This window comes from Chiloscyllium plagiosum, unplaced genomic scaffold, assembly GCF_037043375.1.
Source record: "Chiloscyllium plagiosum isolate Xiang-an unplaced genomic scaffold, Cpla_swu_hap1 HiC_scaffold_27, whole genome shotgun sequence".
NCBI classification, from domain to species: domain Eukaryota; kingdom Metazoa; phylum Chordata; class Chondrichthyes; order Orectolobiformes; family Hemiscylliidae; genus Chiloscyllium; species Chiloscyllium plagiosum.
Window position 1 is genome coordinate 64,090,444 of NW_028270165.1, and position 27,992 is coordinate 64,118,435.

Genomic DNA, 27,992 nt, shown 5'->3' on the forward strand with positions numbered 1-27,992 from the left:
TAGGTTAAGCTAGATATGCTCGTACAAAGTTATAACCATCTGTTTCCTGCTTCTGCAAAAACAAAAAAAAACACAATCAAGGAGGTCAGAAGGCTCAGTGTCGGCGAAAAATGGGAGGAAATGTTGCTTTCGGAAACAAGGAAGCAGCTGGCAGTGAAAGAGGATATAGGCTAACACTTTGTTCACGCACAAGGCCGAATAAGGCAAGAAATAGACAAGAGTAATGGGCGCCACCGGGAAAGAATGGAGGGACAAACCGATCTTTTGCGGGTCAGCTTGGAATATCAGGGCGGGGGGGGTGGGAGGAATGTGGATGAGGGAAAGAAGCTGAATGTGCTGGAGCCAAAGTGGAGGAAGAACAGAGGATGCAAAACCGGCTTGAAGCTGCAATGAGGAATATTGCATGTGCTGTACTTGTACCTGTTGCAGTTATTGGTGGGAATCGGGTGCATTTTAAAAATAAAAACAGAAAAGATATCCAGCCCTCCCACTTCCCAATCTCTATCCTTCAGTCCCTCCTCACCTGGCTAACTAAGACACATACCTGAGTTTGCGGAGTCTGCTCCCTCCCTGCATTCACTCTCGTTGCTACAAGTGACCAATTTCCCCTCCTCCCATCTCTGTCTCCCTCCCAGGATGAAGAGTCGTCAGGAGGGCGGGAGATTCACTTTGAAACTGACAGGGCCACTTCCGCGTTGTGACGTCACAAAGAAACTAGGGGCGGGGCGAGGAAAAGTGACAGCTGAAGGGGCGGGGCATAGCCAACAGCGGGCCGCCGCACCGCGCATACGCCACGCCTGCAGCAGACGAGGACGAGAAAACACTTTCCAAAATAACCCCTCCCTTCAGAGAATCCCCACAGTGTGGAAGCAGGCCACTCGGCCTCACCGAACCTCCCAAGGGTCACCCACCCACACCCACTCCCCTACATTTAACCCTGAATCATGCACCTTACCTGCACATTATGCCTAATTTAGCACGGCCAATCCACCCTAACCTGCACATCCCCGGGCGCTTATGGGTAGTTTAGCACAGCCAATTCACCCTAACCTCCACATCCCTAGGCACTATGGATAATATAGCATGGCCAATTCACCCTAACCTGCACATCCCTAGGCACTATGGGTATTTCAGCATGGCCAATCCACTTTAGATTAGAGTGGTACTGGAAAAGCACAGCAGTTCAGGCAGCATACGAGGAGCAGGAAAATTGACGTTTCGCACAAAAGCCCTTCATCAGGAATAGAGGCAGAGTGCCTGCAGGGTGGTGAGATAAATGAGAGGGGCGCGGGGTTGGGGTTGGGGTTGAGAGAGATAAATTGTCAGGTGTACGTTGATTTTAAAGAATATAAAGGGTCTTTTAAGAAATAGTTTTAAGCAAGGAAATTACTTGTAGCTGACCACAAAAAAAAGGGCAGCAGGGGCATTTCGCAATAAGCTCATAGTCCAAAAAGCGGACCTACAAACTATCAAGATAGTAAAGGATGATCTCAGAAGTCAGACATTTAGATAAGATAAGAGGAACTGGACAAAGTAACAGGAAGGCTGTAACGAACAAGGACAGCCAAATAAGGCAGATTTAAAGAAAAACAAGCGAGGTAATTAATAAGTATGATAGGCTTAGGCTTGGGTGCAGGGAATTACCAAATGAAGGAATAACGGGCGCAAGTAATCACCAAATAAAGGGATAGAATGTAATAGACACTCATAGTAGGTTTATTGCTCAGTGTAGGGGTGTCGAGAGAGCCCTCAGAAAAGTATAAAACACTCTGTATTTTACTGTCGGGTATGTCTCTCTTCATACAGCCACCCATCTTGCAAGATGTTTGAATAAATGTGCTGCTTCAGAACTCTTTGACTCGGACTGAAAATTATTGATTAAGTGGGGTTCGTTTCTCACAGCACTATGGGTAATTTAGCATGGCCAATCCACCCTAACATGCACATCCCTGGGCACTATGGGTAATTCAACATGGCCAATCCACTTTTGATTAGAGTGGTACTGGAAAAGCACAGCAGTTCAGGCAGCATCCGAGGAGCAGGAAAATCGATGTTTCAGGAAAACGTCCTTCATCAGGAATAGAGCCTGCAGGGTGGAGAGATAAATGAGAGGAGGGTGGGGGTGGGGAGAAAGTAGCGTAGAGTACAATAGGTGAATGGGAGTGGGGATGGAGGGGATAGGTCAGGGAGGAGGGTGGGGGAAGGTAGCAAAGAGTACAATGGATGAATAGGGGTGGGGATGAAGGTGATAGGTCAGACAGGAGGATGGAGTGGCCTGTTCGGATCCGAACTCTGCTGGTTTAAAGGTGGTCCGGAATCTGTGTAGGATGAGTTGGTTACGGAGACAGGCACTGAGGAAGCAAATGTGGCTGTGGTAGCCAGTCTGTTTCAGGACATGGTTGAAGAGCTTCAGGGCAGAGGAAATGACCTGGAAGTTGCAGTGGGAGAGGGATTCCTTGAGATTCTTGTAGAGAGAGGAGGAAAACTTCTTCAAGGCAGGCATCTTTGCAAGAGGATTCACTGTAAGGTTAAAATCAACTCGGTAAAAACAAGGACTGCAGATACTAGAAACCAGATTCTAGAATCACACAACTCCAGGTTGTAGTCCAACAGGCTTCTTTGGAAGCAGTAACTTTGAGTGCTGCCTCTTCATCAGGTGGTTGTGGAGGATAAGATCCTAAGACACAATTTAGAGCAAAACATTCCAGTGTCCTGCCACTGAAATGGTATATTGAACAAACCTGGATTGTTAAGTCTTCCACCTTTTCAAATAGGTTGCAGATATCATTACAATGTAAACCCCAGAACTTCTTGTTGTCACCTTCTCGAGATAACAAGGTTTTATAGCAAAAGCTCACATCTCAGCTCAGACAATGCATTAAAGGTGTGAGGTCAGAGTCTGTCTGTATCCCAATCTTGAGTCGGACTGGTTCTGTTTCCAAAGTCGAATTTACAAACTATTACATGTATTGACTGCCTGCAGATTTTTCCTTAAAAAAATGCACATAGAATGTATCTGCAAATATACATTCCCCCCCCCCCCCACATACACACACACACGCACGCACAAATTTGTTGGGTGAATTCGTACTTGCAGAATTATGTTTTACTTTGCTCAAAAACTGCATGACTCCATGTAAGATTCTGTAAATCAGTTTAACCATTGTGCCACAGACAGTCTCACACAGGGGAGCTCACACCTTCAATACATTATCTGGACTGACACGACACCAATTGGTAAAGTTCACTTGAGGATTTAACTATTTTAAAAGGTTTTGTGATTTACATTTGAAAGAACTGAAACTATCATGGTCATTCGAACAGATGAGAGACTTAACAAACAATCCACGTATTTTTCAATATATAGTTTCAGTTACATCACACTATAAACTGTTGCTATAAATTCTGTGTCTTACAATTTTATATTCCACAATCCCCTGATGAAGGAGCTGCACTCCGAAAGCTACTGCTTCCAATTAAACTTGTTGGACAGAATTTCTCAAGTAGGGCACCATACGAATCCTGGGAGACTGCTATTTCTTGTTTACTTCGTAATGAACAAACATTAAGCACGATCCCCTACTTATTTCTAATTTTGTTTCATTTTTCTTGTTTTATTCCCTGCGATGATGTGGGAGAATTGTTAGATTTGGGTCAGCCATTTGGTCACATATTAAAGCCTGGAAACCATTTTGAATCTCAGCTTAGAGCCTGCTTGCTAAAGCTTGTGTTTCCCAGGCTCAGCAGAGACGGTTGGCCTTGCAGCTGTGCTGCTTCCTGATAAACAAATTCTTTCCTGACATGGGGCTTTATTTCCATCCCCCACAGTTGGCGGGTCAGGCAGGAGATACCCGGGTCCTGCCAGGTCACCGGCCGATATCGTTTGAGAGATGAAATATAGAGGGTGGTTGCTGCTTTTGTTGTGTCCAAAATAAAGGGGAAAGCTGGCCAGGGACAAAAATGCTGTTAGAAATGATGACACAATTCTCCCTACTCAGCCACAAGATACTAGTGAGAGAACTCAACAGGGTCCTAGTGTCCTGACGTTATGTTGCTGAGAGCACTTGTGCTTTACAAAGTTAGTAATAATGAATTTGCTTACCCCAGGGTTACGAGAGGTGAAACCCTATTTGATAAGCCCAGGACCCACACTGAGGTCCGTGGCATGCTTCAAGGTGCCCCCGATCTGTTTGAGTGCCCAATGTTAGTTTTAATTGGCGAGTAGAAATCTGAAGTATAATTGCTCGCTTCAGGATGTCCAGACTTGAATGAATTTGGCATACAGGACACATTGGGCAACTATTAACTGAGACATGTAGAAAGCTGAAGAGTGTTCCAGAGAGAGAGACGCGCAGACAGGCAGAGAGAGAGAGGAGCGCAGGCAGAGGGGGGCATAGGCGGGCAGAGAGAGAGAGGGACACAGCTAGGCAGAGAGAGAAGGGCGCAGGCAGAGAGAGAGAGGTGCGCATAGGCGGGCAGAGAGAGAGAGAGAAGCGCAGGCAGAGGGAGGCGCAGGCAGGCAGAGAGAGAGAGGGAGGCGCAGGCAGGCAGAGAGAGAGAGAGAGGGAGGCGCAGGCAGGCAGAGAGAGAGAGAGAGGGGCGCAGGCAGGCAGAGAGAGAGAGAGGGGTGCAGGCAGAGGGAGGCGCAGGCAGGCAGAGAGAGAGAGAGAGGGGGGCGCAGGCAGGCAGAGAGAGAGAGAGAGAGGGGCGCAGGCAGGCAGGCAGAGAGAGAGAGAGGGGCGCAGGCAGGCAGGCAGAGAGAGAGAGAGGGGCGCAGGCAGGCAGAGAGAGAGAGAGAGAGGGGCGCAGGCAGGCAGAGAGAGAGAGAGAGAGGGGCGCAGGCAGGCAGAGAGAGAGAGAGAGGGGCGCAGGCAGGCAGAGAGAGAGAGAGAAGGGCGCAGGCAGGCAGAGAGAGAGAGAGAGAGGGGCGCAGGCAGGCAGAGAGAGAGAGAGAGAGAGGGGCGTAGGCAGGCAGAGAGAGAGAGAGAGAGGGGCGCAGGCAGGCAGGCAGAGAGAGAGAGAGGGGCGCAGGCAGGCAGGCAGAGAGAGAGAGAGGGGCGCAGGCAGGCAGAGAGAGAGAGAGAGAGGGGCGCAGGCAGGCAGAGAGAGAGAGAGAGAGGGGCGCAGGCAGGCAGAGAGAGAGAGAGAGGGGCGCAGGCAGGCAGAGAGAGAGAGAGAAGGGCGCAGGCAGGCAGAGAGAGAGAGAGAGAGGGGCGCAGGCAGGCAGAGAGAGAGAGAGAGAGAGGGGCGCAGGCAGGCAGAGAGAGAGAGAGAGGGGCGCAGGCAGGCAGAGAGAGAGAGAGGGGCGCAGGCAGGCAGAGAGAGAGAGAGAGGGGCGCAGGCAGGCAGGCAGAGAGAGAGAGAGGGGCGCAGGCAGGCAGAGAGAGAGAGAGGGGCGCAGGCAGGCAGAGAGAGAGAGAGAGGGGCGCAGGCAGGCAGAGAGAGAGAGAGAGAGGGGCGCAGGCAGGCAGAGAGAGAGAGAGAGGGGCGCAGGCAGGCAGAGAGAGAGAGAGAGGGGCGCAGGCAGGCAGAGAGAGAGAGAGAGGGGCGCAGGCAGGCAGAGAGAGAGAGAGAGGGGCGCAGGCAGGCAGAGAGAGAGAGAGAGAGGGGCGCAGGCAGGCAGAGAGAGAGAGAGAGAGGGGCGCAGGCAGGGAGAGAGAGAGAGAGAGGGGCGCAGGCAGGCAGAGAGAGAGAGAGAGAGGGGCGCAGGCAGGCAGAGAGAGAGAGAGAGGGGCGCAGGCAGGCAGAGAGAGAGAGAGAGAGGGGCGCAGGCAGGCAGAGAGAGAGAGAGAGAGGGGCGCAGGCAGGCAGAGAGAGAGAGAGGGGCGCAGGCAGGCAGAGAGAGAGAGAGAGAGGGGCGCAGGCAGGCAAAGAGAGAGAGAGAGGGGCGCAGGCAGGCAGAGAGAGAGAGAGGGGCGCAGGCAGGCAGAGAGAGAGAGAGAGGGGCGCAGGCAGGCAGAGAGAGAGAGAGAGGGGCGCAGGCAGGCAGAGAGAGAGAGAGAGGGGCGCAGGCAGGCAGAGAGAGAGAGAGGGGCGCAGGCAGGCAGAGAGAGAGAGAGAGAGGGGCGCAGGCAGGCAGAGAGAGAGAGAGAGGGGCGCAGGCAGGCAGAGAGAGAGAGAGGGGCGCAGGCAGGCAGAGAGAGAGAGAGAGGGGCGCAGGCAGGCAGAGAGAGAGAGAGGGGCGCAGGCAGGCAGAGAGAGAGAGAGGGGCGCAGGCAGGCAGAGAGAGAGAGAGGGGCGCAGGCAGGCAGAGAGAGAGAGAGGGGCGCAGGCAGGCAGAGAGAGAGAGGGGGGCGCAGGCAGGCAGAGAGAGAGAGAGGGGCGCAGGCAGGCAGAGAGAGAGAGAGGGGCGCAGGCAGGCAGAGAGAGAGAGAGGGGCGCAGGCAGGCAGAGAGAGAGAGAGGGGCGCAGGCAGGCAGAGAGAGAGAGAGGGGCGCAGGCAGGCAGAGAGAGAGAGAGAGAGGGGCGCAGGCAGGCAGAGAGAGAGAGAGAGGGGCGCAGGCAGGCAGAGAGAGAGAGAGAGGGGCGCAGGCAGGCAGAGAGAGAGAGAGAGGGGCGCAGGCAGGCAGAGAGAGAGAGAGGGGCGCAGGCAGGCAGAGAGAGAGAGAGAGAGGGGCGCAGGCAGGCAGAGAGAGAGAGAGAGGGGCGCAGGCAGGCAGAGAGAGAGAGAGGGGCGCAGGCAGGCAGAGAGAGAGAGAGAGGGGCGCAGGCAGGCAGAGAGAGAGAGAGGGGCGCAGGCAGGCAGAGAGAGAGAGAGGGGCGCAGGCAGGCAGAGAGAGAGAGAGGGGCGCAGGCAGGCAGAGAGAGAGAGAGGGGCGCAGGCAGGCAGAGAGAGAGAGGGGGGCGCAGGCAGGCAGAGAGAGAGAGAGGGGCGCAGGCAGGCAGAGAGAGAGAGAGGGGCGCAGGCAGGCAGAGAGAGAGAGAGGGGCGCAGGCAGGCAGAGAGAGAGAGAGGGGCGCAGGCAGGCAGAGAGAGAGAGAGGGGCGCAGGCAGGCAGAGAGAGAGAGAGAGAGGGGCGCAGGCAGGCAGAGAGAGAGAGAGAGAGGGGCGCAGGCAGGCAGAGAGAGAGAGAGGGGCGCAGGCAGGCAGAGAGAGAGAGAGGGGCGCAGGCAGGCAGAGAGAGAGAGAGGGGCGCAGGCAGGCAGAGAGAGAGAGAGGGGGGGCGCAGGCAGGCAGAGAGAGAGAGAGGGGCACAGGCAGGCAGAGAGAGAGAGAGGGGGGCGCAGGCAGGCAGAGAGAGAGAGAGGGGCGCAGGCAGGCAGAGAGAGAGACAGGGGCGCAGGCAGGCAGAGAGAGAGACAGGGGCGCAGGCAGGCAGAGAGAGAGACAGGGGCGCAGGCAGGCAGAGAGAGAGAGAGGGGCGCAGGCAGGCAGAGAGAGAGAGAGGGGCGCAGGCAGGCAGAGAGAGAGAGAGGGGCGCAGGCAGGCAGAGAGAGAGAGAGGGGCGCAGGCAGGCAGAGAGAGAGAGAGGGGCGCAGGCAGGCAGAGAGAGAGAGAGGGGCGCAGGCAGGCAGAGAGAGAGAGAGGGGCGCAGGCAGGCAGAGAGAGAGAGAGGGGCGCAGGCAGGCAGAGAGAGAGAGAGGGGCGCAGGCAGGCAGAGAGAGAGAGAGGGGCGCAGGCAGGCAGAGAGAGAGAGAGGGGCGCAGGCAGGCAGAGAGAGAGAGAGGGGCGCAGGCAGGCAGAGAGAGAGAGAGGGGCGCAGGCAGGCAGAGAGAGAGAGAGGGGCGCAGGCAGGCAGAGAGAGAGAGAGGGGCGCAGGCAGGCAGAGAGAGAGAGAGGGGCGCAGGCAGGCAGAGAGAGAGAGAGGGGCGCAGGCAGGCAGAGAGAGAGGCGCAGGCAGGCAGAGAGAGGCGCAGGCAGGCAGAGAGAGGCGCAGGCAGGTAGAGAGAGGCGCAGGCAGGTAGAGAGAGGCGCAGGCAGGTAGAGAGAGGCGCAGGCAGGTAGAGAGAGGCGCAGGCAGGTAGAGAGAGGCGCAGGCAGGTAGAGAGAGGCGCAGGCAGGTAGAGAGAGGCGCAGGCAGGTAGAGAGAGGCGCAGGCAGGTAGAGAGAGGCGCAGGCAGGTAGAGAGAGGCGCAGGCAGGTAGAGAGAGGCGCAGGCAGGTAGAGAGAGGCGCAGGCAGGTAGAGAGAGGCGCAGGCAGGTAGAGAGAGGCGCAGGCAGGTAGAGAGAGGCGCAGGCAGGTAGAGAGAGGCGCAGGCAGGTAGAGAGAGGCGCAGGCAGGTAGAGAGAGGCGCAGGCAGGTAGAGAGAGGCGCAGGCAGGTAGAGAGAGGCGCAGGCAGGTAGAGAGAGGCGCAGGCAGGTAGAGAGAGGCGCAGGCAGGTAGAGAGAGGCGCAGGCAGGTAGAGAGAGGCGCAGGCAGGTAGAGAGAGGCGCAGGCAGGTAGAGAGAGGCGCAGGCAGGTAGAGAGAGGCGCAGGCAGGTAGAGAGAGGCGCAGGCAGGTAGAGAGAGGCGCAGGCAGGTAGAGAGAGGCGCAGGCAGGTAGAGAGAGGCGCAGGCAGGTAGAGAGAGGCGCAGGCAGGTAGAGAGAGGCGCAGGCAGGTAGAGAGAGGCGCAGGCAGGTAGAGAGAGGCGCAGGCAGGTAGAGAGAGGCGCAGGCAGGTAGAGAGAGGCGCAGGCAGGCAGAGAGAGAGAGAGAGGCGGAGGCAGGCAGAGAGAGAGAGAGGCGGAGGCAGGCAGAGAGAGAGAGAGGCGGAGGCAGGCAGAGAGAGAGAGGCGCAGGCAGGCAGAGAGAGAGAGCGAGGGGCGCAGGCAGGCAGAGAGAGAGAGCGAGGGGCGCAGGCAGGCAGAGAGAGAGAGCGAGGGGCGCAGGCAGGCAGAGAGAGAGAGCGAGGGGCGCAGGCAGGCAGAGAGAGAGAGCGAGGGGCAGGCAGGCAGAGAGAGGCGCAGGCAGGCAGAGAGAGGCGCAGGCAGGCAGAGAGAGGCGCAGGCAGGCAGAGAGAGGCGCAGGCAGGCAGAGAGAGGCGCAGGCAGGCAGAGAGAGGCGCAGGCAGGCAGAGAGAGGCGCAGGCAGGCAGAGAGAGGCGCAGGCAGGCAGAGAGAGACAGAAAAATAATAGACAGAGAGCCGCAGGCAGGCAGAGAGAGTGTGTTTGTTAACCACCTCCTTGCCTGGTCAGCCTTTTTCCCTATCTACAACTTGCTTTCATATAATTACCTCACGTACATTGTTATAAATATTGTCTAATAAGAGTAGATGTATTAGTAGATGAATCAAACCATCCCAATGACTGAAACAGCTGGCACTCTAATGTTGGAAAAGTGGTAAATATTTGCATCAGTTAACCAAAACTCTTCAGAGTTTACATTCACGGGTACGGCAACCCTCAGCATTCGGACCGGGACATATTGGAGCTGAGATGGAAAGGCCCGTTCCTCGTCCTGCTGGGTTACCCGGTCAGCAGTCAGGGTCAAGGGGAGGCCGCATGGACACACACAACACAATGCAAACGAGCGCCACCTCCTGGAGGAACACCAGAAGACCCCGTCAGAGACACATCTTCAGCCTTCATTCGTGAATGGCTCAGCCTGATCATTCTGACTTTCACTGCACTATTCCTTATCTTTCTTTCACTAACTATGTTTGATTGGGCCTGATAACCTCTAGTAAACAGGAATTACAGTTTAATACTTTTTTATAATGCTTTTTTTTTAGGTCAACCACTCTAGCTGCTAGGTATGTGCCCATATCCCCATCCATCCTGAACTCGTACCAAGCGAGCCCTTATGGAGTTTGAGCAACTTGCAGCTTTCTTTTCCCCTGCCTTTGGAACTGGATACCAAAGTCACCCCGCAGACAATCCTGTGCTCTGCTCAGTTCACTGTTGTGGCCCTCCTCTCCAGCGATCTCCCAGATGCCGAGATTTCCCATTCCTGATGATGATTCCCAATCCCTGGAGCCTTCTGCCCCTGTCCTTACTGAACCCGAGGACTATCAGTCCGATCTCCAAGCACCAACCCCTGACAATACCCCTGGCTCTGGGTATAATCCCCCTTTTTGCTGACACCCACAATCTCTTCTTTTTAATAAAAAGGAGGGATTGTGGGAGAATTTGATCAAAATTGACAAAACTGCATGGAAGCCATTTTGTCACAAAGCAATGTTTGCAGTAAAATGTAGCCTGTTAACATAATGCTGTCTGAGCCCTGGCTAAGGAATTCTGTTTTGATAGACTGACCTTGCAACTGCAGGCTGTCTCTGCTCCTCAGGCCATGAGACTGTGCTGCTTCATAGAATGATGGATTGGTTCTCTCTGTCCCTTATCGGTAATTCGAGCTGAGCTGAACCTGCAGTATAAGATAACATTCAGTTTTGTAGACATTAAGAAATGTAGGTCTCGACAATGTATGTGAACCTTACGACTGCCTCTCAGTTGCATAATTAATGGAGAGTGGGGCTTGTGTTTTACCATAAAACTTGTAACATTCTGTATTTTATTGGAATACGTCGGACTTTGTTTTAAACTAAGAGGTATTCCCCAATGGCAATGAATAAAGTTAGTTAATTGCTCAAGGTCTCCTCTCCTGACTACTTTGCTTTAAACGATTTGACACACGAGTTACTTTGCCCCAACAATACTAATAGTTACATTGAAGGGAGAGAGAATTCCTCAAGTAGGACCCTATCAGAATCCTGGGTGAGCCCTATTTCTGGTAGATTGTGGTGTGGCTTTCGATTGACTGAATGTTTTCTTGTTCTGGAAGCTGTAAAAGAGGCGTAAAAGCTTCTGCAGAAGTCCAGCAAAGCTGAGAACAGACCGACATCTTACTCTGTGGGAACAGGGAGATCAGAGGACAGAGAAATCAGGCCCTGAAACCCGAGCTGACACCAGACTACCGTGTGATCAGTGCTTTGATGAGCAGTGCCAACCCTCTGCCTTTACCTCGCTTCCCATCTGACTACACCTCAATATTCAGGATCCAATCCTTGCCATCCTGAAGCCATGTCTCTGTGAGGAGTCTCAGACCATAATTATTCACTTCAATGTGTGCAGTTAATTCATTCACTTTTGTTACAATGCAGCACACGTTCAGACTCACCATGTATCGTTTCAGTTTTTGTGACATTAGTATCCAGTTTTGATTGCTGGTATATTTACTCTCCTTGTCCCTTTCTATTGTTCTCTGATGTTCATTTTCCACATCACTACATTACTCACCGGCCATGATTTGGATTGGCCATGCTAAATTGGCCACAGTGTCCAGGGATGTGCAGGTTAGGTGGGTTAGCCATTGGAAATGCAGGGTTACAGGTTCATAGTAATAGAAGGAGTAGGCCATTTGACCAATCCAGCCTGCTCTGCCATTCATTAAGATCAGGGCTGATCTATCCATTGTCCCAGCTACCCTTAATTCCCAGACTCAACAGAGACAGTCTGCCTTGCAGCTGTACTGCTACCTGATAAACAAATTCTTTCCTTGCATGGGAATATCTTTCTCTTTGCAAGGACCTATTGTACACATCAGCTACTAACCAACACTGTCCAGACACTACCTGACTGGGTAAAGTGTCTCAGTTTGCTCAATTTCCTGCAATTAACAGTTTGCTAATTGTTAAATGATTGTAACCTATAGAATCACACAACTGTTTCTCGTCGGAGTGACTTGAGACTATTAGGTCGACTTGGCTCTCCCCGTGAGTTCCAAATAAACAGTCAATAACTCAAGGTTTGTGTGTCATGATTACTTATCCAATACTTATTGGACTACTATGAGCAAGTCACCCACAGCATAATCCACTTCCTTCCCCAACATGGATTAAGAGGCCATCCTTTTTTGCCAGACAAGTAAATGTGTCATGCTCAGGAAACAAAGCCTGTCAAACATTAACAGGCACAGATCTAGACCAACATTTTCCAGAGTCTGTCCCTTCACCTCAATTGACTTTCTTTTTCCCTCAGCTCCTACAAACCAACAGCTGAACCCAAGGATGAGAAAAGAAATGGGAAAGAGGGCGAGAAAAGAGAGTGCGGTACTCCCAGATGTTAAACAGAGAAAGGAAGTTGCAGTCTGGACTGAAGCTCAATCTTCATTCAGAGAGAGAGGAGCAACAGCAACTTCAGAAGCTTATGGTCGAACTACCGCATTCAGACAATGGCTGGGGTTCTGATTGGCAGGAGGACTAGGCCCCTTCCGGACAGATTCAACTGGCCAAATGCCAAAAGGAGGAAAAAAGGGGAGAGCCACAATTTTGTTTCACTTCCCCACCCCTGACTCTACATAACCGCGCATGTTCCTCGCTATTCTTACACTCACCCCTCATGATTTTTTAAATCTCAGTAAGGTCATCCCTCAACCTCCTCCATTCCAATGAAGAAATCCCAGCCTCTCCCTGTAACTCAAACCCTCCATTCCTGGCAACGTCAAAGTAAATCTTTACCGAACCATCTCTAATAATATTCTTCCTATTACAGGGTGACCAGAACTGTACTCAGTACTCTAAACAAAATGGCCTCACCAACATCCTGTACAACCTCAACATAGAACAAAGAAAATTTACAACCCAGGAACAGGCCCTTCAGCCCTTCCTAAGCCGATCCAAATCCCCTGTCTGAATCTATTGCACAATTCCTGCATCTGTATCCCTCTGCTCTCCCCCTACTCATGCATCTGTACAGATGCACTTTTAAAAAAAATATATTTTTATTGAAAATTTAACATGTTTTTACCAGTTTACAAGTAAGAAAAGCACAAGTACGAACACTAATATACAATTAAATCTTAAATAAATAGCCAAAACTTGTGAAACAAAAAGAGATATAAAAAAGAAAAAGACAAAACTCAACTAACTACGAATCTAACCTATAACTAACCAGAGTGTATGATCAAATATCTTACATTAGTCAAAAGAAAAAAGGATAACATGGTAATGAAGTAGTGAAATACATGCTCGTAATGAGTTAACATAAGTTGTAATAAAACCCGTATTCATGCGGGATTCCTCTCCCAAGGGACCAGCCAGAACTGTTACCTCAACTAAATGAAAGCCCTTGAAAGAATGCCGAAATATCTGTATCTATGTAATTCAAAAAGGGCTGCCACATTTTATACAATAATTCAGTTTTTTGGTGCACCATATTTGTAAGGAAGTCAAGGGGAATACATTCCATGATTAATCTGTGCCAATTTGGAAGTCCTAGAGAGCCCTCAGCCACCCAGTGTACCAAGATATTTTTCCTTTCATAGAAGGAGAGAATGGAAAATAATTTCCTCCCGTGCACATCCACAGAAGGTAAGCTTGAGAAACCCAGAAGAGGAGATACTGGATCTACTGTAATTTCCGTTCCCAAGATTTCTGTCAGGGCGTTAACTACTTCGGTCCAGTATTTGAGGATCTTATGGCACGTCGATAAGCGGTGTGTAAGAATGCCCACCTCTATTTTACATTTGGGACGCATTGCAGATGCTCCTAAATTTTGCCAATCGTTCCGGGGCCATATGGGCCCTATGAAGTATCATTAACTGAATGGCCTGGGTTCTGTTACAAACGGAGATATTTTTTGGCATTTTCCCAGATGTCATTCCACATTTCTGTAGAAATTTCCAGCCCCAAATCCTGATCCCATGTTCTAAGCAGATGGTCCATGTCTTCCGACACATCATCACGTAATAAATGATAAAGAGTGCTGACCGAGGGTACACCCATTGGCCACAACAATCTACGTTCTCTATCTGATTTATAAAGAACATCTAATAACGCAGTCATCTTCTGTATGTAGTCTCGAATGTAGAAGTATCGAAAGAGGTCTCCGTTAGGTAATCCAAATTCCTGATGCATCTGTTCAAAAGACATCAGGACCCCCTTCTCAAACAGATCCCCTAAACAGGAGATACTGCTGGATCTCCAGGATTTGAATGTGGCATCTGTAAGCCCCGGTTGAAAACCCCATGCCCCCACTATAGGAGTATAGGGGGATGTTTTTTGTGAATTACCCTCATTTTGCCGCATTATATTCCAAGCTTTAATTGTGTTGAGTATTGTAGGGTTTCTACAGTGGCTCGTAATGATTTTCATCTGATCTAAAAATAAGAGGTTAATAAGAGGGCACTGTACTTGTGAAGCCTCGATGTCCATCCAGATTGGGTCATGTCTGACCCGCAATCAATCAGCTATGTAGCTTAACTGAGACTTCCTAAAGTCTGAAAAATCCAGCCCTCCCCCTTGCCTGTGGAAGTTGTAGCTTCCTTAACTTAATGAGGGGCCGTCTAGGATTCCAGATGAAAGAACCCAGCCAACCATACAATTTGCGGAGTGCCGGCTTCGGCAGCATCACCGGAAGCATTCTCGTAGGGTATAAGAGACGGAGCAAGACATTCATTTTAATTAGGGCTATTCTACCTAGCCAGGAAATTGGAAGGTCTCCCCAACGTTAAAGGTCCTGTCTTACCTTTTCCAATAGATGCACAAAATTGGCCTTGGATAGCTGGCCAAATACTGGGGTAATAAAAATGCCCAAGAGACCACCGAAAGGGGAAGTGGGATCGGTCCAATAAGTGGGACATACTAGTGAGGCATGCCTCTGATTTTGAAAAATCAATTTTGTACCTGTAAATGCATTAATAACTTGGATGGAGGGGGGCTCGGACATCAGAGGATTACTAAGAAAAAGGAGATCATTTGCATATAGGGTAATTTTATGTTTACCTGTACCAACCCTCGGGGCCGTTATATTAGAGTCAGCCCGTATCGCTTCCGCCAGTGGTTCAATTATTAGCGTGAATAGCAACGGAGAGAGAGGACATCCCGGACAGCAGCCCCTACCCACACTGAAGCTACCTGAGCCTAATCCATTGGTGATCACAACTGTTTTGGGATCATTATACAGTGTTGAGACCCATTTGGCAAATACATTTCCAATGCCAAACCTTTCCAATGTATAGAACAGGTATGACCATTCAACCCTATCGAATGCCTTCTCCCCATCCAATGAGACTACTATTCCTGGTATTTTTTCCTGATGACAGACTTGATTCACATTCAAGACCCTTCTAATATTATTAGATGATCTACGGCCCTTAATAAACCCAGTCTGCTCCTCTTTTCTGGCCCTCTCTAGCCTCAATGCTAATGTTTTAGAGAGAATTTTAAAATCTACAGTTAGCAAGGATATTGGTCTGTATGATGCACAATCTTCTGGATCCTTTCCTTTTTTGAAAAAAAGGGAGATATTCACCTTTTTTAGTAAAGGCAGGAGGCAGCCCTGACTTATATGAGTAGTTATACATGTCCATAAGTGGGCCAGCTAATACTCCTGTGAACTCTTTGTAAAATTCAACCTGAATACCCTCTGGGCCAGGTGCCTCACTGCTCTGAAGTTGCCTGATTGTGTCAAGTATTTCCTGCGTTGTTGGGGGAGCATTCAGGACCGATACCTGTTCCAGGATTAAGTCCGGAAAGGCCAGGCTTTTAAAAAAGGACTGCATCCTCCTGGCTCTATCTTCACAATCCTGCGATCAGAATAAAACTTTCTGAAGATTGTGTTGATCCCTTTATGATGTGAGTCAGAGTACCAGCACTTCCCTGATAGCCGTGATACCTTGAGGGGCCCTTTTTTTTCCTTGCAAGAAATGCTAAGCATCTACCAGGTTTATCGCTAAATTCATATAATCTTTGTTTTGCAAATAATATTTCCCTCTTTGCCGTTTGGGTGAAGTCAGTATTCAGAGCTGTCCTAAGGGTCATAACCCTTTGTAATTTGGCAATAGAAGGTCTGTCAGCATATGCTGTTTCAGCTGCTTTTAAGCGAGCAGCAAGTAGATGCTGTTGTTCTCCCTTTAATTTTTTCTGGGTCACCGAGTATGAAATGATCAGACCTCGCGCATAAGCTTCAATAGTCTCCCACATCATTGACGGGTTACTAGCCGTACCTGAATTAATTTCCAAGAAAGCTTTAAATTCTTGAGAAAAATATTTTGCAAATTTACTATAATCCATACGCCAATGTCAGGGGGATGCCTCATTGTTCCTAGCCTTGATTTCCATGTACACAGCAGCGTGATCAGAAATTATCATATCACCTATTTTACAGGATGATATGGAATTTAAAAAAACTCGAGGGGCAAAAAACATGTCAATTCTAGTGTGACATTTATGTGGATTAGAGTAAAAAGAGAAATCTCTGCCATGCGGGTGGATGCACCTCCACACATCTATTAATCCTAATTCTTGATTCAAATCCGCCAATTGTCTAGATCTGGGGCATCCACCCGCAGTACTCTTGGGTATCCTGTCTATTTCCGGCTCCATAATTCAATTCAAGTCTCCCCCTATAATTGTATGACAAGCACCAAGAACCATCAGTTTGGAGAAGGCTTCCGTTATAAATTTGAAAGGATGTGCCGGGGGACAAAACTGGTTTAAAATCCCATATTCATCTCCATTTATAAGGGCTTTAATTAGTATTTATCGTCCAGATTCATCTTTTATCTGACTTAGGATTTCGAAAGGGAGATTCTTCCAAATAAGAATGACTACTCCCCTACATTTTGAGCTGAAGGAAGAAAAGAAGGCCTGATCAAATCCACCCTGTTGTAATTTCAAGTGTTCTTTATCCAATAAATGGGTCTCCTGTAGAAGAGCTATATCAACCCTTTCTTTTTTGAGGTTTGGTAATATTTTCTTCCTTTTGATTGGAGAATTACTCCCCTTGACATTCCAGGTGCACCATTTAAGCGAATGACACACCATAATCGTCCAGGCAAGTCAGAGACCCCCGGGAGGAGAAACCCCATCCAAAACACCCTGAGCATGGACCATAGAAAATTCACAAAAATAGAGATTCTTTATAACACTCACACTAATATAATAAAAAACGATTTCTAAATAAAAAAAACATAACATGTTTAAACAGAGATTTTTCCCCACGTTTCCGGGGGAATCACTTCCTTTCCGAAAACCCATCATATCCTCTCCTGACCAGTGCCCCACCCTCGACCCAGGCACTCCATAATAAAGTGAAGAAAATTCAAGTGTATGACCAAGCTAAAGTTAACAATGAGTACCCTACCCTCCTCCCCCTCCCCACCCACATCAACACCTACATATATTTGGTGATGTTAATACCATGTATAAACATATAAAACTATAAAATTACAGTCTCAGCAGATAATTAATTATGGTAATACAAAATAACAGGGGGAAATAACCCCGTTTTAAGAGAAAGAATAAGACAAAGCAGAGACCCCTCCTCACCTAAATCTACTAGACCACCCAGCCTATATATATTTACAAAAAAAAGGAGAAAATCGCAGAGTGGAGAACAAATAAGCCCCCCCCCCCCTCCCTGGAGATAATATTAAGCAATAAAGTAATAAAAGAGAAAAAATAAGGTGAACCAGAGAAGGGGGAGGGCAGAACAACATCATTCACCACACGAGTGAACTCTTACAATTTATCTAAGAGAGTCCAAACATTCCTTGGCCTTCTCCGGCAATCCAAAGTTATACACGGACCCTTCGTGGCTAAAACGTAGCGCTGCTGGGTAGCACTGAATGTTTAAATCCCTTAAACGCCCTCATCTTTTGGACCAGAGCTGGGGGAAAGTCCTGAAATAGCATAATCTTGGATCCTTTGTAAATCATGGCTTGGGGATCTTTCCCAAGATTTCTGGAAGCTTCCAGGAGCATCGGCTTCTCCAAAAAGCACTGCAGCCGGAACAGGACCGGGTGGGGGCGCTGGTCCAAGCCGGGCCTGTGTATTGCAACCCGGTGGGCCCATTCTACCCTGACCTGGCCTGATCCAGCCTCCAGATTCAATAATTGTGGAAGCCACTGCTCCAGAAATGTCGTAAACTGGCCTTCCTCTTCCCGTTCGGGAAGGCCCAGCAAACAAATATTTTCTCGACGACCTCTATTTTTGAGGTTGTTGATGTGATCTTCCAAGGCCTGGATTCGCTGTTCGAGAGTCCAGACCCGACCCACGGCTGATTCTGCAGCAGCCTCAGAGGTCGCGACCTTTAGCTCCGCCCCTCCGACTCGATGTTCGATTCTTTCAATATCTCGGTTGTGCTTCTGCAGCGTGACCGAGAGGGACTCCCACCTGCTCCTGGACTCTATGAAGGTGGCGATCTTCTCTTCAAGCTTAGAAATCACTGCAACAAGGCTCGCTACCATAGTTAAGTCGCCGGGGGCAGCTGCGGACGCCTCCTCTGCAGCTGGGGTGGGGTTCCTATGTGCTGCGAGCTGCGGGCATTCTTTCCTTTAGTAATTTTAATGGGGCACTAAATTGCTCAAGTTTGGTGCAAAATAACTAGCTGTATTTAAATAAAAGCTATTTAAATGATTTGGCAGGTGTGGTGGAGGCAGGCAGCCCACTTTGCCTGAGTCTTGGACAGAGCACGACAGACTCAGACTTGCTGGGTCACCGCTATCTTGGATCTCCCCCGCCCAGGTACACCTTAAATGAATCTACCGTCCCAGCCTCTACTTCTGTTGGCAATGCATTCCAGACATCTATCACCCTCTGAGTGAAGTACTTTTTGTGTGCATCTCCAACATAATGTCCCAACTCCTGTACTCAGCATGTGAACAATGAATTCTGGATTAGTGGTGCTGGAAGAGCACAGCAGTTCAGCCAGCATCCGAGGAGCAGTAAAATCAACGTTTTGGGCAAAAGCTCTTCATCAGGAATAAAGGCAGAGAGCCTGAAGCATGGAGAGATAAGCTAGAGGAGGGTGGGGAGAAAGTAGCATAGAGTACAATAGGTGAGTGGGGGAGGGGATGAAGCTGATAGGTCGGGGACAGGGTGGAGTGGATAGGTGGAAAAGAAGATAGGCAGGTAGGACAAGTCATGGAGACAGTGCTGAGCTGAAAGTTTGGAACTCGGGTGAGGTGGGGGAAGGGGAAATGAGGAAACTGTTGAAGTCCACATTGATGCCCTGGGGTTGAAGTGTTCCGAGGCAGAAGATGAGGCATTCTTCCTCCAGGCGTCTGGTGGTGAGGGAGCGGCAGTGAAAGAGGCCCAGGACCTCCATGTCCTCGGCAGAGTGGGAGGGGGAGTTGAAATGTTGTGCCACGGGGCGGTGAGGTTGATTGGTGCGGGTGTCCCGGAGATGTTCCCTAAAGCACTCTGCTAGGAGGCGTCCAGTCTCCCTAATGTAGAGGAGACTGCATCGGGAGCAACGGATACAATAAATGATATTAGGGGATGTGCAGGTAAAACTTTGATGGATGTGGAAGGCTCCTTTAGGGCCTTGAATGGAGGTGAGGGAGGTGGTGTGGGCACAGGTTTTGCAGTTCCTGCGGTGGCAGAAGGTGCCAGGATAGGAGGGTGGGTTGTAGGGGGCACGTGGACCTGACCAGGTAGTCACGGAGGGAACGATCTTTGCGGAAGGCCGAAAGGGGTGGGGAGGGAAATATATCCCTGGTGGTGGGGTCTTTTTGGAGGTGGCGGAAATGTCGGCGGATGATTTGGTTTATGCAAAGGTTGGTAGGGTGGAAGGTGAGCACCAGGGGCGTTCTGTCCTTGTTACGGTTGGAGGGGTGGGGGCGGAGGCGCGGGATGTGGACGAGATGCGTTGGAGGGCATCTTTAACCACGTGGGAAGGGAAATTGCGGTCTCTAAAGGAGGAGGCCATCTGGTGTGTTCTGTGGTGGAACTGGTCCTCCTGGGAGCAGATACGGCGGAGGAATTGGGAATAAGGGATGGCATTTTTGCAAGAGATAGGTTTTACCTATGTGAACAATGAAGGCAAGTGTGCGGAACACCTTCTTCACCCCCGTCTACCAATGATGGAACTTTCAAGAACAATGAGCCCGAACACCCCCGGGTCTCTGTTCTACAACACGGCCCAGGCCCTAACATTACCTGTACAAGTCTTGCCCTCCTTTATTTTAGTAAAATGCAACCCCTCACTTATATCCATACCTCTCTCATACACACGCTCTCTCTCAGACATATACATACACCACCCTGTCAACACACTCACCCTCTCGCAGGCTCATTCTCCATCACAATCACACTTTATCAAGCATGCACACATGCAAATACACACTCACTGATGCACAGTCTTATACACAAACTCACATACAAAGGCATTTTGGCCAAAACATCGATTTTCCTGCTCCTCGGATGCTGCCTGACTTGCTGTGCTTTTCCAGCACCACTCTAATCTAGACTATTGCATAGATTCACAACCCTCTGGGAAAAGCACTTCCTCCTCATCTGTCTGAAAGCTCCTCCCTCTAAACGTGAGGCCTAGTCTCTCACACCAGCAGACAGGGTAGGGCTTCATCCCCACAATGCAATGACATTGGGAAGATGTTTCCATTGGTAGGAGAGACTAGGTCCAGAGGACACAGCTTTAAAAATAAAAGGAAGACCTTTAGGAACAGAGATAAGCGATGTCACCTTTTCTGCCGACAACGAGGAGCATGGACAAGGTGTTGGGTGACACCAGCGAGCAGGTGCGCGGAACAGACACAATATGCTGTGGCGATGCTGGTGTTATTGACAGATTTTAAGTGTTCAAATGCCAAGAGGAGAACTAAAGGGTAGAGCCACAGTTCTTTTTCCCCATGTGGCTCTTATAGCTATTGCATTTTCTCTGGCTGCTCAACTTTTTTTTTAAATGTCTTTTCGTCAGTGTAGGGGTAAGGTTCACAACTAGAGGGCATAGGTTTAGGTTTAGGGTGAGAGCAGAAAGATATTAAAGGTATCTGAGGGGCAACTTTTCCATGCACAGGGTGGTGCATGTATGGAATGAACTGCCGGAGGAAGTAGTGGAAGCCGGTATAATTACAGCATTTAAAACACATCTAGATGGGTATATGAATAGGAAGGGATTAGAGGGATATGAGCAAAGTGCTGGCAAATGGGACTAGATTAATTTAGGATATCTGGTTGGCATGGACAGGTTGGACCGAATGGGTCTGTTTCCATGCTGTACATCTGTGACTCTAAATAATAAAGTCTACTTCTCCAAATAACAAACTATATCCATGTTAACAAGGCTTAGTGCACCACATGCTTTACTAACCATTCTCAACAGGTCCTGCCCCTTCAATGACTGAGGAACATATACATGCTGGTGCATAATCTCCTTCACTAGTATTTACACACTACCCTCAGCAATTGCACAAGTAACAGCAAAGGGTAAACAGCACAAGGATTAAAACAAACAGTGAGGGAGAAACAGCACAAGGATTAAAACAAACAAACAGTGAGGGGGAAACAGCACAAGGATTAAAACAAACAGTGAGGGGGAAAACAGCACAAGGATTAAAACAAACAGTGAGGGAGAAACAGCACAAGGAATAAACCAGTGAGGGGGAAACAGCACAAGGATTAAACAAACAGTGAGGGAGAAACAGCACAAGGATTAAAACAAACAGTGAGGGGGAAACAGCACAAGGATTAAAACAAACAGTGAGGGGGAAACAGCACAAGGATTAAAACAAACAGTGAGGGGGAAACAGCACAAGGATTAAAACAAACAGTGAGGGGGAAACAGCACAAGGATTAAAACAAACAGTGAGGGGGAAACAGCACAAGGATTAAAACAAACAGTGAGGGAGAAACAGCACAAGGAATAAACCAGTGAGGGGGAAACAGCACAAGGATTAAAACAAACAGTGAGGGAGAAACAGCACAAGGATTAAACAAACAGTGAGGGAGAAACAGCACAAGGAATAAACCAGTGAGGGGGAAACAGCACAAGGATTAAAACAAACAGTGAGGGAGAAACAGCACAAGGATTAAAACAAACAGTGAGGGAGAAACAGCACAAGGATTAAAACAAACAGTGAGGGGGAAACAGCACAAGGATTAAAACAAACAGTGAGGGGGAAACAGCACAAGGATTAAAACAAACAGTGAGGGAGAAACAGCACAAGGATTAAAACACACAGTGAGGGAGAAACAGCACAAGGATTAAACACACAGTGAGGGGGAAACAGCACAAGGAATAAACCATCAGTGAGGGGGAAACAGCACCAGGATTAAAACAAACAGTGAGGGGGTAAACAGCACAAGGATTAAAACAAACAGTGAGGGGGTAAACAGCACAAGGATTAAAACAAACAGTGAGGGGGTAAACAGCACAAGGATTAAAACAAACAGTGAGGGGGTAAACAGCACAAGGATTAAAACAAACAGTGAGGGGGTAAACAGCACAAGGATTAAAACAAACAGTGAGGGGGAAACAGCACAAGGATTAAAACAAACAGTGAGGGAGAAACAGCACAAGGATTAAACAAACAGTGAGGGGGAAACAGCACAAGGATTAAAACAAACAGTGAGGGGCAAACAGCACAAGGAATAAACAAACAGTGAGGGGGAAACAGCACAAGGAATAAACAAACAGTGAGGGGGAAACAGCACAAGGAATAAACAAACAGTGAGGGGGAAACAGCACAAGGATTAAACCATCAGTGGGGGGAAACAGCACAAGGATTAAAACAAACAGTGAGGGGGAAACAGCACAAGGATTAAAACAAACAGTGAGGGGGAAAGAGCACAAGCGCCAGTAAAAGCAGATGGAAAGTGAGTGTAAAATGTCACTATGACAGGACAGGACAGGCCCCACATTCCTTCCCCTCCGTCCCCGTCCCCCCACAACCTGCCTCACCTTTCACCTCCCGGGCCCAGTACCTTCCAGGTGGCCCCATAGTTGACACAGGGGCCGCCCCACGACCAGTAGAACTCCACCACCCAGGCGGCCGACGAGTTCCCAAGCAGGCCCTTAACCCCATCCGCCTCCAGAATGCTCACCGGCTCCTGCCTGCTGTACAGCCGGCCGGTGTGGCCGTGACACAGCAGCTGCACCAGGAAGGCGGCGGTGCCCAGTGACGGGTGTCTGCCCCGGGCCGCACGGCGCCATTTTCCTAACGGCCGCCCTCCCGCCGCTTCCCCGCTCGAGCGACTTCTCCTCCCAACCGCCTTCGCCCCCGCGTGACGTCTGCACGGGGGGATGGGCGGGTCCGGGGGAGCCTCACCGTCACCAAGCAACAGCCACCTCCCGCTACAACTGCTCATTCACAAAAACAAACTCTCCTGTCTCGCTCTGCAGCTGCAGGGGGGACACTGCCACGTTTCCAGGAGCCCTGTCTACATTGGGAAAGCTCACGGCTCAATTTAAACAGATATTCTGACATCTAACGGAACGGTGTCATATCTAAAGTGGACAATCTGCATTTTAAAAGGGACGTGGACATTTTAACGGGCTACTTTTGCAAATAAAGAGGTTTAAATGGACAAGATTACATTTCAAAGCGGTGTGGGCACATTCAAAGGGATATCTTAATATGTAAAGTGACGCAGTTATATCTAAATGAATCTACATTTCGAAGAGACGTTGCCCGATTTATAAGTAGAGACAATAGGTGTGAATTCTGTCTGTGTCCCAATGTTGAGTCAGACTGACATTTTTCTTAGAAAAGCTCTGCATTTGGCCCATTTCCCTCTAAGCCTTTCTATTCATCTACCCATCCGAATGCTGTTTCAATGTTGTAACTGTCCCTGCATCTACCATATCCACATGCAAATCACCCTCTTTCAAACTTTTGCCCCTCCGGTTCCTTTTAAATCTGTCTCCTCACATTAAAAAAAAGCCCCCTAGTTTTGAGTTCCCCTACGCTAAGGAAGAGCCATTTGCTATTCACCTTACCTCCACTCCTCATGATTTTATCAATCTCAATCAGGTCACCCCCAACTTCCTGTGCTGCAGTGAATAAAGTCCCAGCCTCTCCTTATAACTCAAACCCTCCAGTCCTTACAACATCCTAGGAAATCTTTATTAAACCCTCTCTAGTAGTATTCTTCCTATTACAGGGCCACCAGAACTGTACTCAGTACCCTGAAAGTGGCCTCACCAACATCCTGTACAACCTCAACATGATGTCCCATCCCCTATACTCAATGGTGTGAACAATGAAAGCAATGTTGTGAAATGCCACCTTAACCACCCCGTCGAGCAACTTCCAAGTGATGCAACTTCCAAGAAACTATGTACCTGAACACCCCCCACCATGTCTGTCTGTTCTATAACACGACTCATGGTCCGACCATAATCTGTACAAGTCCTTGTTTTAGCAAAAATGCAACCCCTTACTTTTATTAAGCCTCTCTCTCAAACACATACTCTCTCAGACAGACACGCACACACCCCTCAACACTCTCTCACACTCGCAGGCTCATACTCCATCACACTCTCACTTTCCCAAGCATGTACACACACACTTCTGCGCACACTCACTCTCTCATGCACGCACACACATTACTCTTTGGGGTGAAATTGTATTGGCAGAATTATATTTGCAGATACATTCAATTTTGTTCAAAAAGCACACAATCTGCAGGCAGTCAATGCATCTAATATTTTACAAATTCCGACTTTGGAAACAGAACCAGTCTGATTCAAAATTGGAATACTGACAGACTCAACTTTCACACCTTTAATGCATTGTCTGAGCGGAGATGTCTTTTTTTTTATAAAACCTTAAGTCATCTCAAGAAAATTGTTACATATTAATGAACCAAAGCCCGCACCCATTCTAAGAGATGAAGATTATCTAAGTTTGTTCAATATATTCTATCAGTTGCATGACACTGATCTTTTGATATAAGTTGTGTGTTATATGATGCTGTTCCATGAGGCTTATGTGTCGATGAGGCAAGATGGTACAGATGAGGCGATGGAGAATTACAGATCACTGAGGAAGGATTGAAAGAGAGTTAAGAAGAGCAAAGAGAAGACACGAGCAGTCTTTAGCAAATAGAATAAAGGAGAACCCTAAAGCTTTCTATAGTTATGTGAGGAATAAAAGGATGATGAGGGTAGGAATAGGGCCAGTCAAAGACAGAAGTGGGAAGTTGAGTGTGGAGACTGTAGAGATCAGAGAGGTGCTAAATGAACATTTCTCATCAGTGTTCACTCAAGAAAAGAATGAGGTACGAGATATTAGACTAGAAAGGATCGAGGTTAGTTACACACAGGTGTAATTCGAGAAGGAGTGAAAGTGGACAAGTCCCCTGGGCTGGATGGATTAATCCGAGGATTCTCTGGGAAGCTAGGGAGGAGATAGCAGAGCCTTTGGCATTGATATTTGAGTCGTCATTGTCTATGGGTTTAGTACCTGAGGACTGGAGGATTGCAAATGTTATGCCCTTATTCAAGAAGGGCAGCAGAGATGACCTAGGTAATTATAGACCAGTGAGCCTTACTTCTATTGTAGGAAAGATTTTGGAAAGGATTATAAGAGATAAGATTTATAATCATCTAGCAAGCAACAATTTAATTTCAGATAAGTCAACATGGTTTCATCAAGGGCAGGTCGTGTCTCATAAACCTCATTGAGTTTTTTGAGAAGGTGACCAAGCATGTAGATGAGGGTAGGACAGTTGACGTGGTATACTTGGATTTCAGTAAAGCCTTCGATAAAGTTCCACATGGTAGGCTGATGGAGAAAATGTAGAGGCATGGAATTGAGGGTGATTTAGCAGCTTGGATTAGAAACTGGAAGAAGGCAGCGAGTGGTGGTTGATGGAAAATATTCAGTCTGGAGTCCGGTTACTAGTGGTGTTCCACAAGGATGTTTTGAGAACACTGCTGTTTGTCATTTTTGTAACTGACTTAGACGCAGGCATAGGTGGGTGGATTAGTAAATTTGCAGACGACACTAAAGTCGGTGGAGTACTGGACAGTTTGGAAGAATGTTACAGGTTGCAGGGGGACTTGGATAAACTGCAGAATTGGGCTGAGAGATGGCAAATGGAGTTCAATGAAGCTAAAGGTGAGGTGATGCACTTCGGGAAGAATAACAGGATGGCAGAGTAGTTGGTCAATGGAAAGATTCTTGGTAGTGTGGATGTGCAGAGGGATCTTGGAGTCCATGTGCATAAATCCCTGAAAGTTGCAACCGAGGTGGATAGTGCTGGTAAGAAGGCATACGGTGTGTTAGGTTTCATTGGTAGAGGGCCTGAGTTCCGGAACTGCAATATCATGCTGCAACCATACAAAACGCTGGTGCAGCCACCCTTGGAATATTGTGTAAAGTTCTGGTCGCCCCATTACAGAAAGGATGTGGAAGCATTGGAAAAGGTGCAGAGGAGATTTACCAGGATGTTGCCTGGTCTGGAGGGAAGGTCTTATGAGGAAAGGCTAATAGACTTGGGTCTTTTCTCATTGGAAAGAAGAAGGCTTAAGGGGGGATTTGATAGGGACATACAAGATGATCAGAGGATTAGATATGGTAGACAGTGAAAGACTTTTTCCAAGGATGGTGACGTCAGCTTGTATGAGGGGGCATAACTACAAATTGAGGGGTGATAGACTAAAGACAGATGTCAGAGGCAGGTTCTTTATGCAGAGAGTGGTAAGGGCGTGGAATGCCCTACCTGCTAAGGTAGTCAACTCAGCCACATTAGGGAGATTTAAACAATCCTGAGATAAGCGCATGGTTTATTTTGGGATAGTGTAGGGGGACGAGCTGAGAATAGTTCACAGGTCGGCGCAACATCGAGGGCCGAAGGGCCTGTTCTGCGCTGGATTGTTCTATGTTCTAAACTTAGTGCAGGAGGCGGAAAGAAATGAGCAGCTTTAAAACAAAAACCTCTTGGAGCTCAAAGCTTTCAATGAGAGTCTGAGCCCGGTGTTAAGTTCAGGTAACCTTTATTGCAACCCAACTTTGTTACAGCTTCAGATCCCCCAGCAAAAAGGCAGAGAAAAAGTAGTTGCTTTTTGAACAGCTCAAGGTCAAAGTGCACACACCACACCACACCTCCCCTCCTCTCCACCCCTCCCCACCACCCACCACACTGTCTTGACTATTGGCCAGCACCAAGTTGTCCATTTGTAATTGGATCCTTAGTACAGCCATAACCCAGAGGAAGTATTGCCTCACTCAGCAATTTCAACCCATACCTTGTCTCCAAGTAAGTTTCTCCCCGCTCATTTGCCAGTGGGGGGGGGGGGGGGGGAGACAGTGTAGAGTCAACCACACTGCTGTGGGTCTGGAGTCACGTGTAGGCCAGACTGGGTAAAGGATGCAGCTGGAACGACTGAGTGAATCCTTTCCCACAATGGCGGTTCCCTTCTCTCACAAGGGAGAGAGGGAATCAGATGGGGGCTTTCTCCCCTGCACCACCCTCTCCCTAAAATGGTCTCATCGTTAGATTCCGAACTCCACATTTCTGACCAAATACCAATTTTGCCATCTGTCGTGGTGGGATTCAAACCCAGGAGTCCCCGGAACCGGGTTGATAGTCCAATCGCTGGCACGTGAACTCGCTGGTGCTTCCGCAGGTGGGAGGAGTAGGTGAAGCCTTTCCCGCACTGAGAGCAGGTGAATGGCCTCTCCCCTGTGTGGATCGGCTGGTGCCTCAGCAGGGTGGAGGATGTGCTGAAGGTCTTCCCGCACTCGGGGCAGCTGAAGGGCCTCTCCCCTGTGTGGACCCGCTGGTGGTTCCGCAGGTTGGAGGAGCAGGTGAAGCCTTTCCCGCACTGAGAGCATGTGAATGGCCTCTCCCCCGTGTGGACCTGCTGGTGGGTCAGCAGGGTGGACGAACTGCTGAAGGCCTTCCCGCACTTGGGGCGCTGAAGGGGCTCTCCCCCGTGTGGACACGCTGGTGGCTCAGCAGGGTGGTGGCCTGGGTAAAGGCCTTCCCGCGCTTGGGGCAGCTGAATGGCCTCTCCCCTGTGTGGACCCGCTGGTGGCTCAGCAGGGTGGAGGAATACCTGAAGGCCTTCCCGCAGTCAGGGCAGCTGAATGGCCTCTCCCCTGTGTGGACACGCTGGTGGGCCAACAGTGCGGAGAAAAACACGAAGGCCTTCCCGCACTTGGGGCAGCAGAAGGGCCTTTCCCCAGTGTGATCCTGCTGGTGGGCCAGCAGGTGTGAGGAATGTCTGAAGGCCTTCCCGCAGTCGGTGCAGGGGAATGGCCTCTCCCCGGTGTGACTGCGCCGATGAGTCTCCAGGGCAGACGGGAAACGGAAGCCTTTCCCACAGTCGCCACACTTCCACGGTTTCTCCATGGGGCGGGATTCCTCTGGTTTCTCCAT

General features: G+C 49.2%; 2 protein-coding genes and 1 long non-coding RNA gene across 3 annotated transcripts in view; 1 reads left to right on the top strand and 2 right to left on the bottom strand.

Moving 5' to 3' along the window:
* The window catches only part of LOC148144457 (uncharacterized), a 309,257-nt gene extending 308,589 nt beyond the window's left edge, over positions 1-668 (bottom strand). The window contains exon 1 of the mRNA XM_087974694.1: positions 545-668. The gene's annotated coding sequence lies outside the window, so the exon portion shown is untranslated. The remainder of the gene's footprint in view (positions 1-544) is intronic.
* LOC148144460 (uncharacterized) overlaps positions 1-27,992 on the top strand; it is a 587,526-nt gene that overhangs the window by 188,911 nt on the left and 370,623 nt on the right. The gene's annotated exons all lie outside the window — the stretch shown is intronic.
* On the bottom strand, positions 5-27,992 carry LOC148144461 (uncharacterized). The gene is made up of 4 exons (XM_087975727.1): positions 27,754-27,992; positions 27,131-27,502; positions 17,918-18,194; positions 5-52 (listed from the first exon to the last, which is right to left on the bottom strand). Exons 1-4 carry the CDS (start codon positions 27,990-27,992, stop codon positions 5-7), a joined length of 936 nt encoding a protein of 311 aa, XP_087831853.1.

What these genes read in the sequence shown, in the direction of transcription:
- LOC148144461 (XM_087975727.1), bottom strand. Translation starts at nt 27,992, where the DNA reads ATGGAGAAACCAGAGGAATCCCGCCCCATGGAGAAACCGTGGAAGTGT. An exon ending in AAGTGCGGGAAGGCCTTCGT is followed by an intron (nt 27,503 to 27,753) that starts GTTTTTCTCCGC and finishes GAAGGCCTTCAG; the next exon opens with CAGTTCGTCCACCCTGCTGA. An exon ending in AGGCTGCTGCAGAATCAGCC is followed by an intron (nt 53 to 17,917) that starts GTGGGTCGGGTC and finishes TTGTTTTTGCAG; the next exon opens with AAGCAGGAAACAGATGGTTA.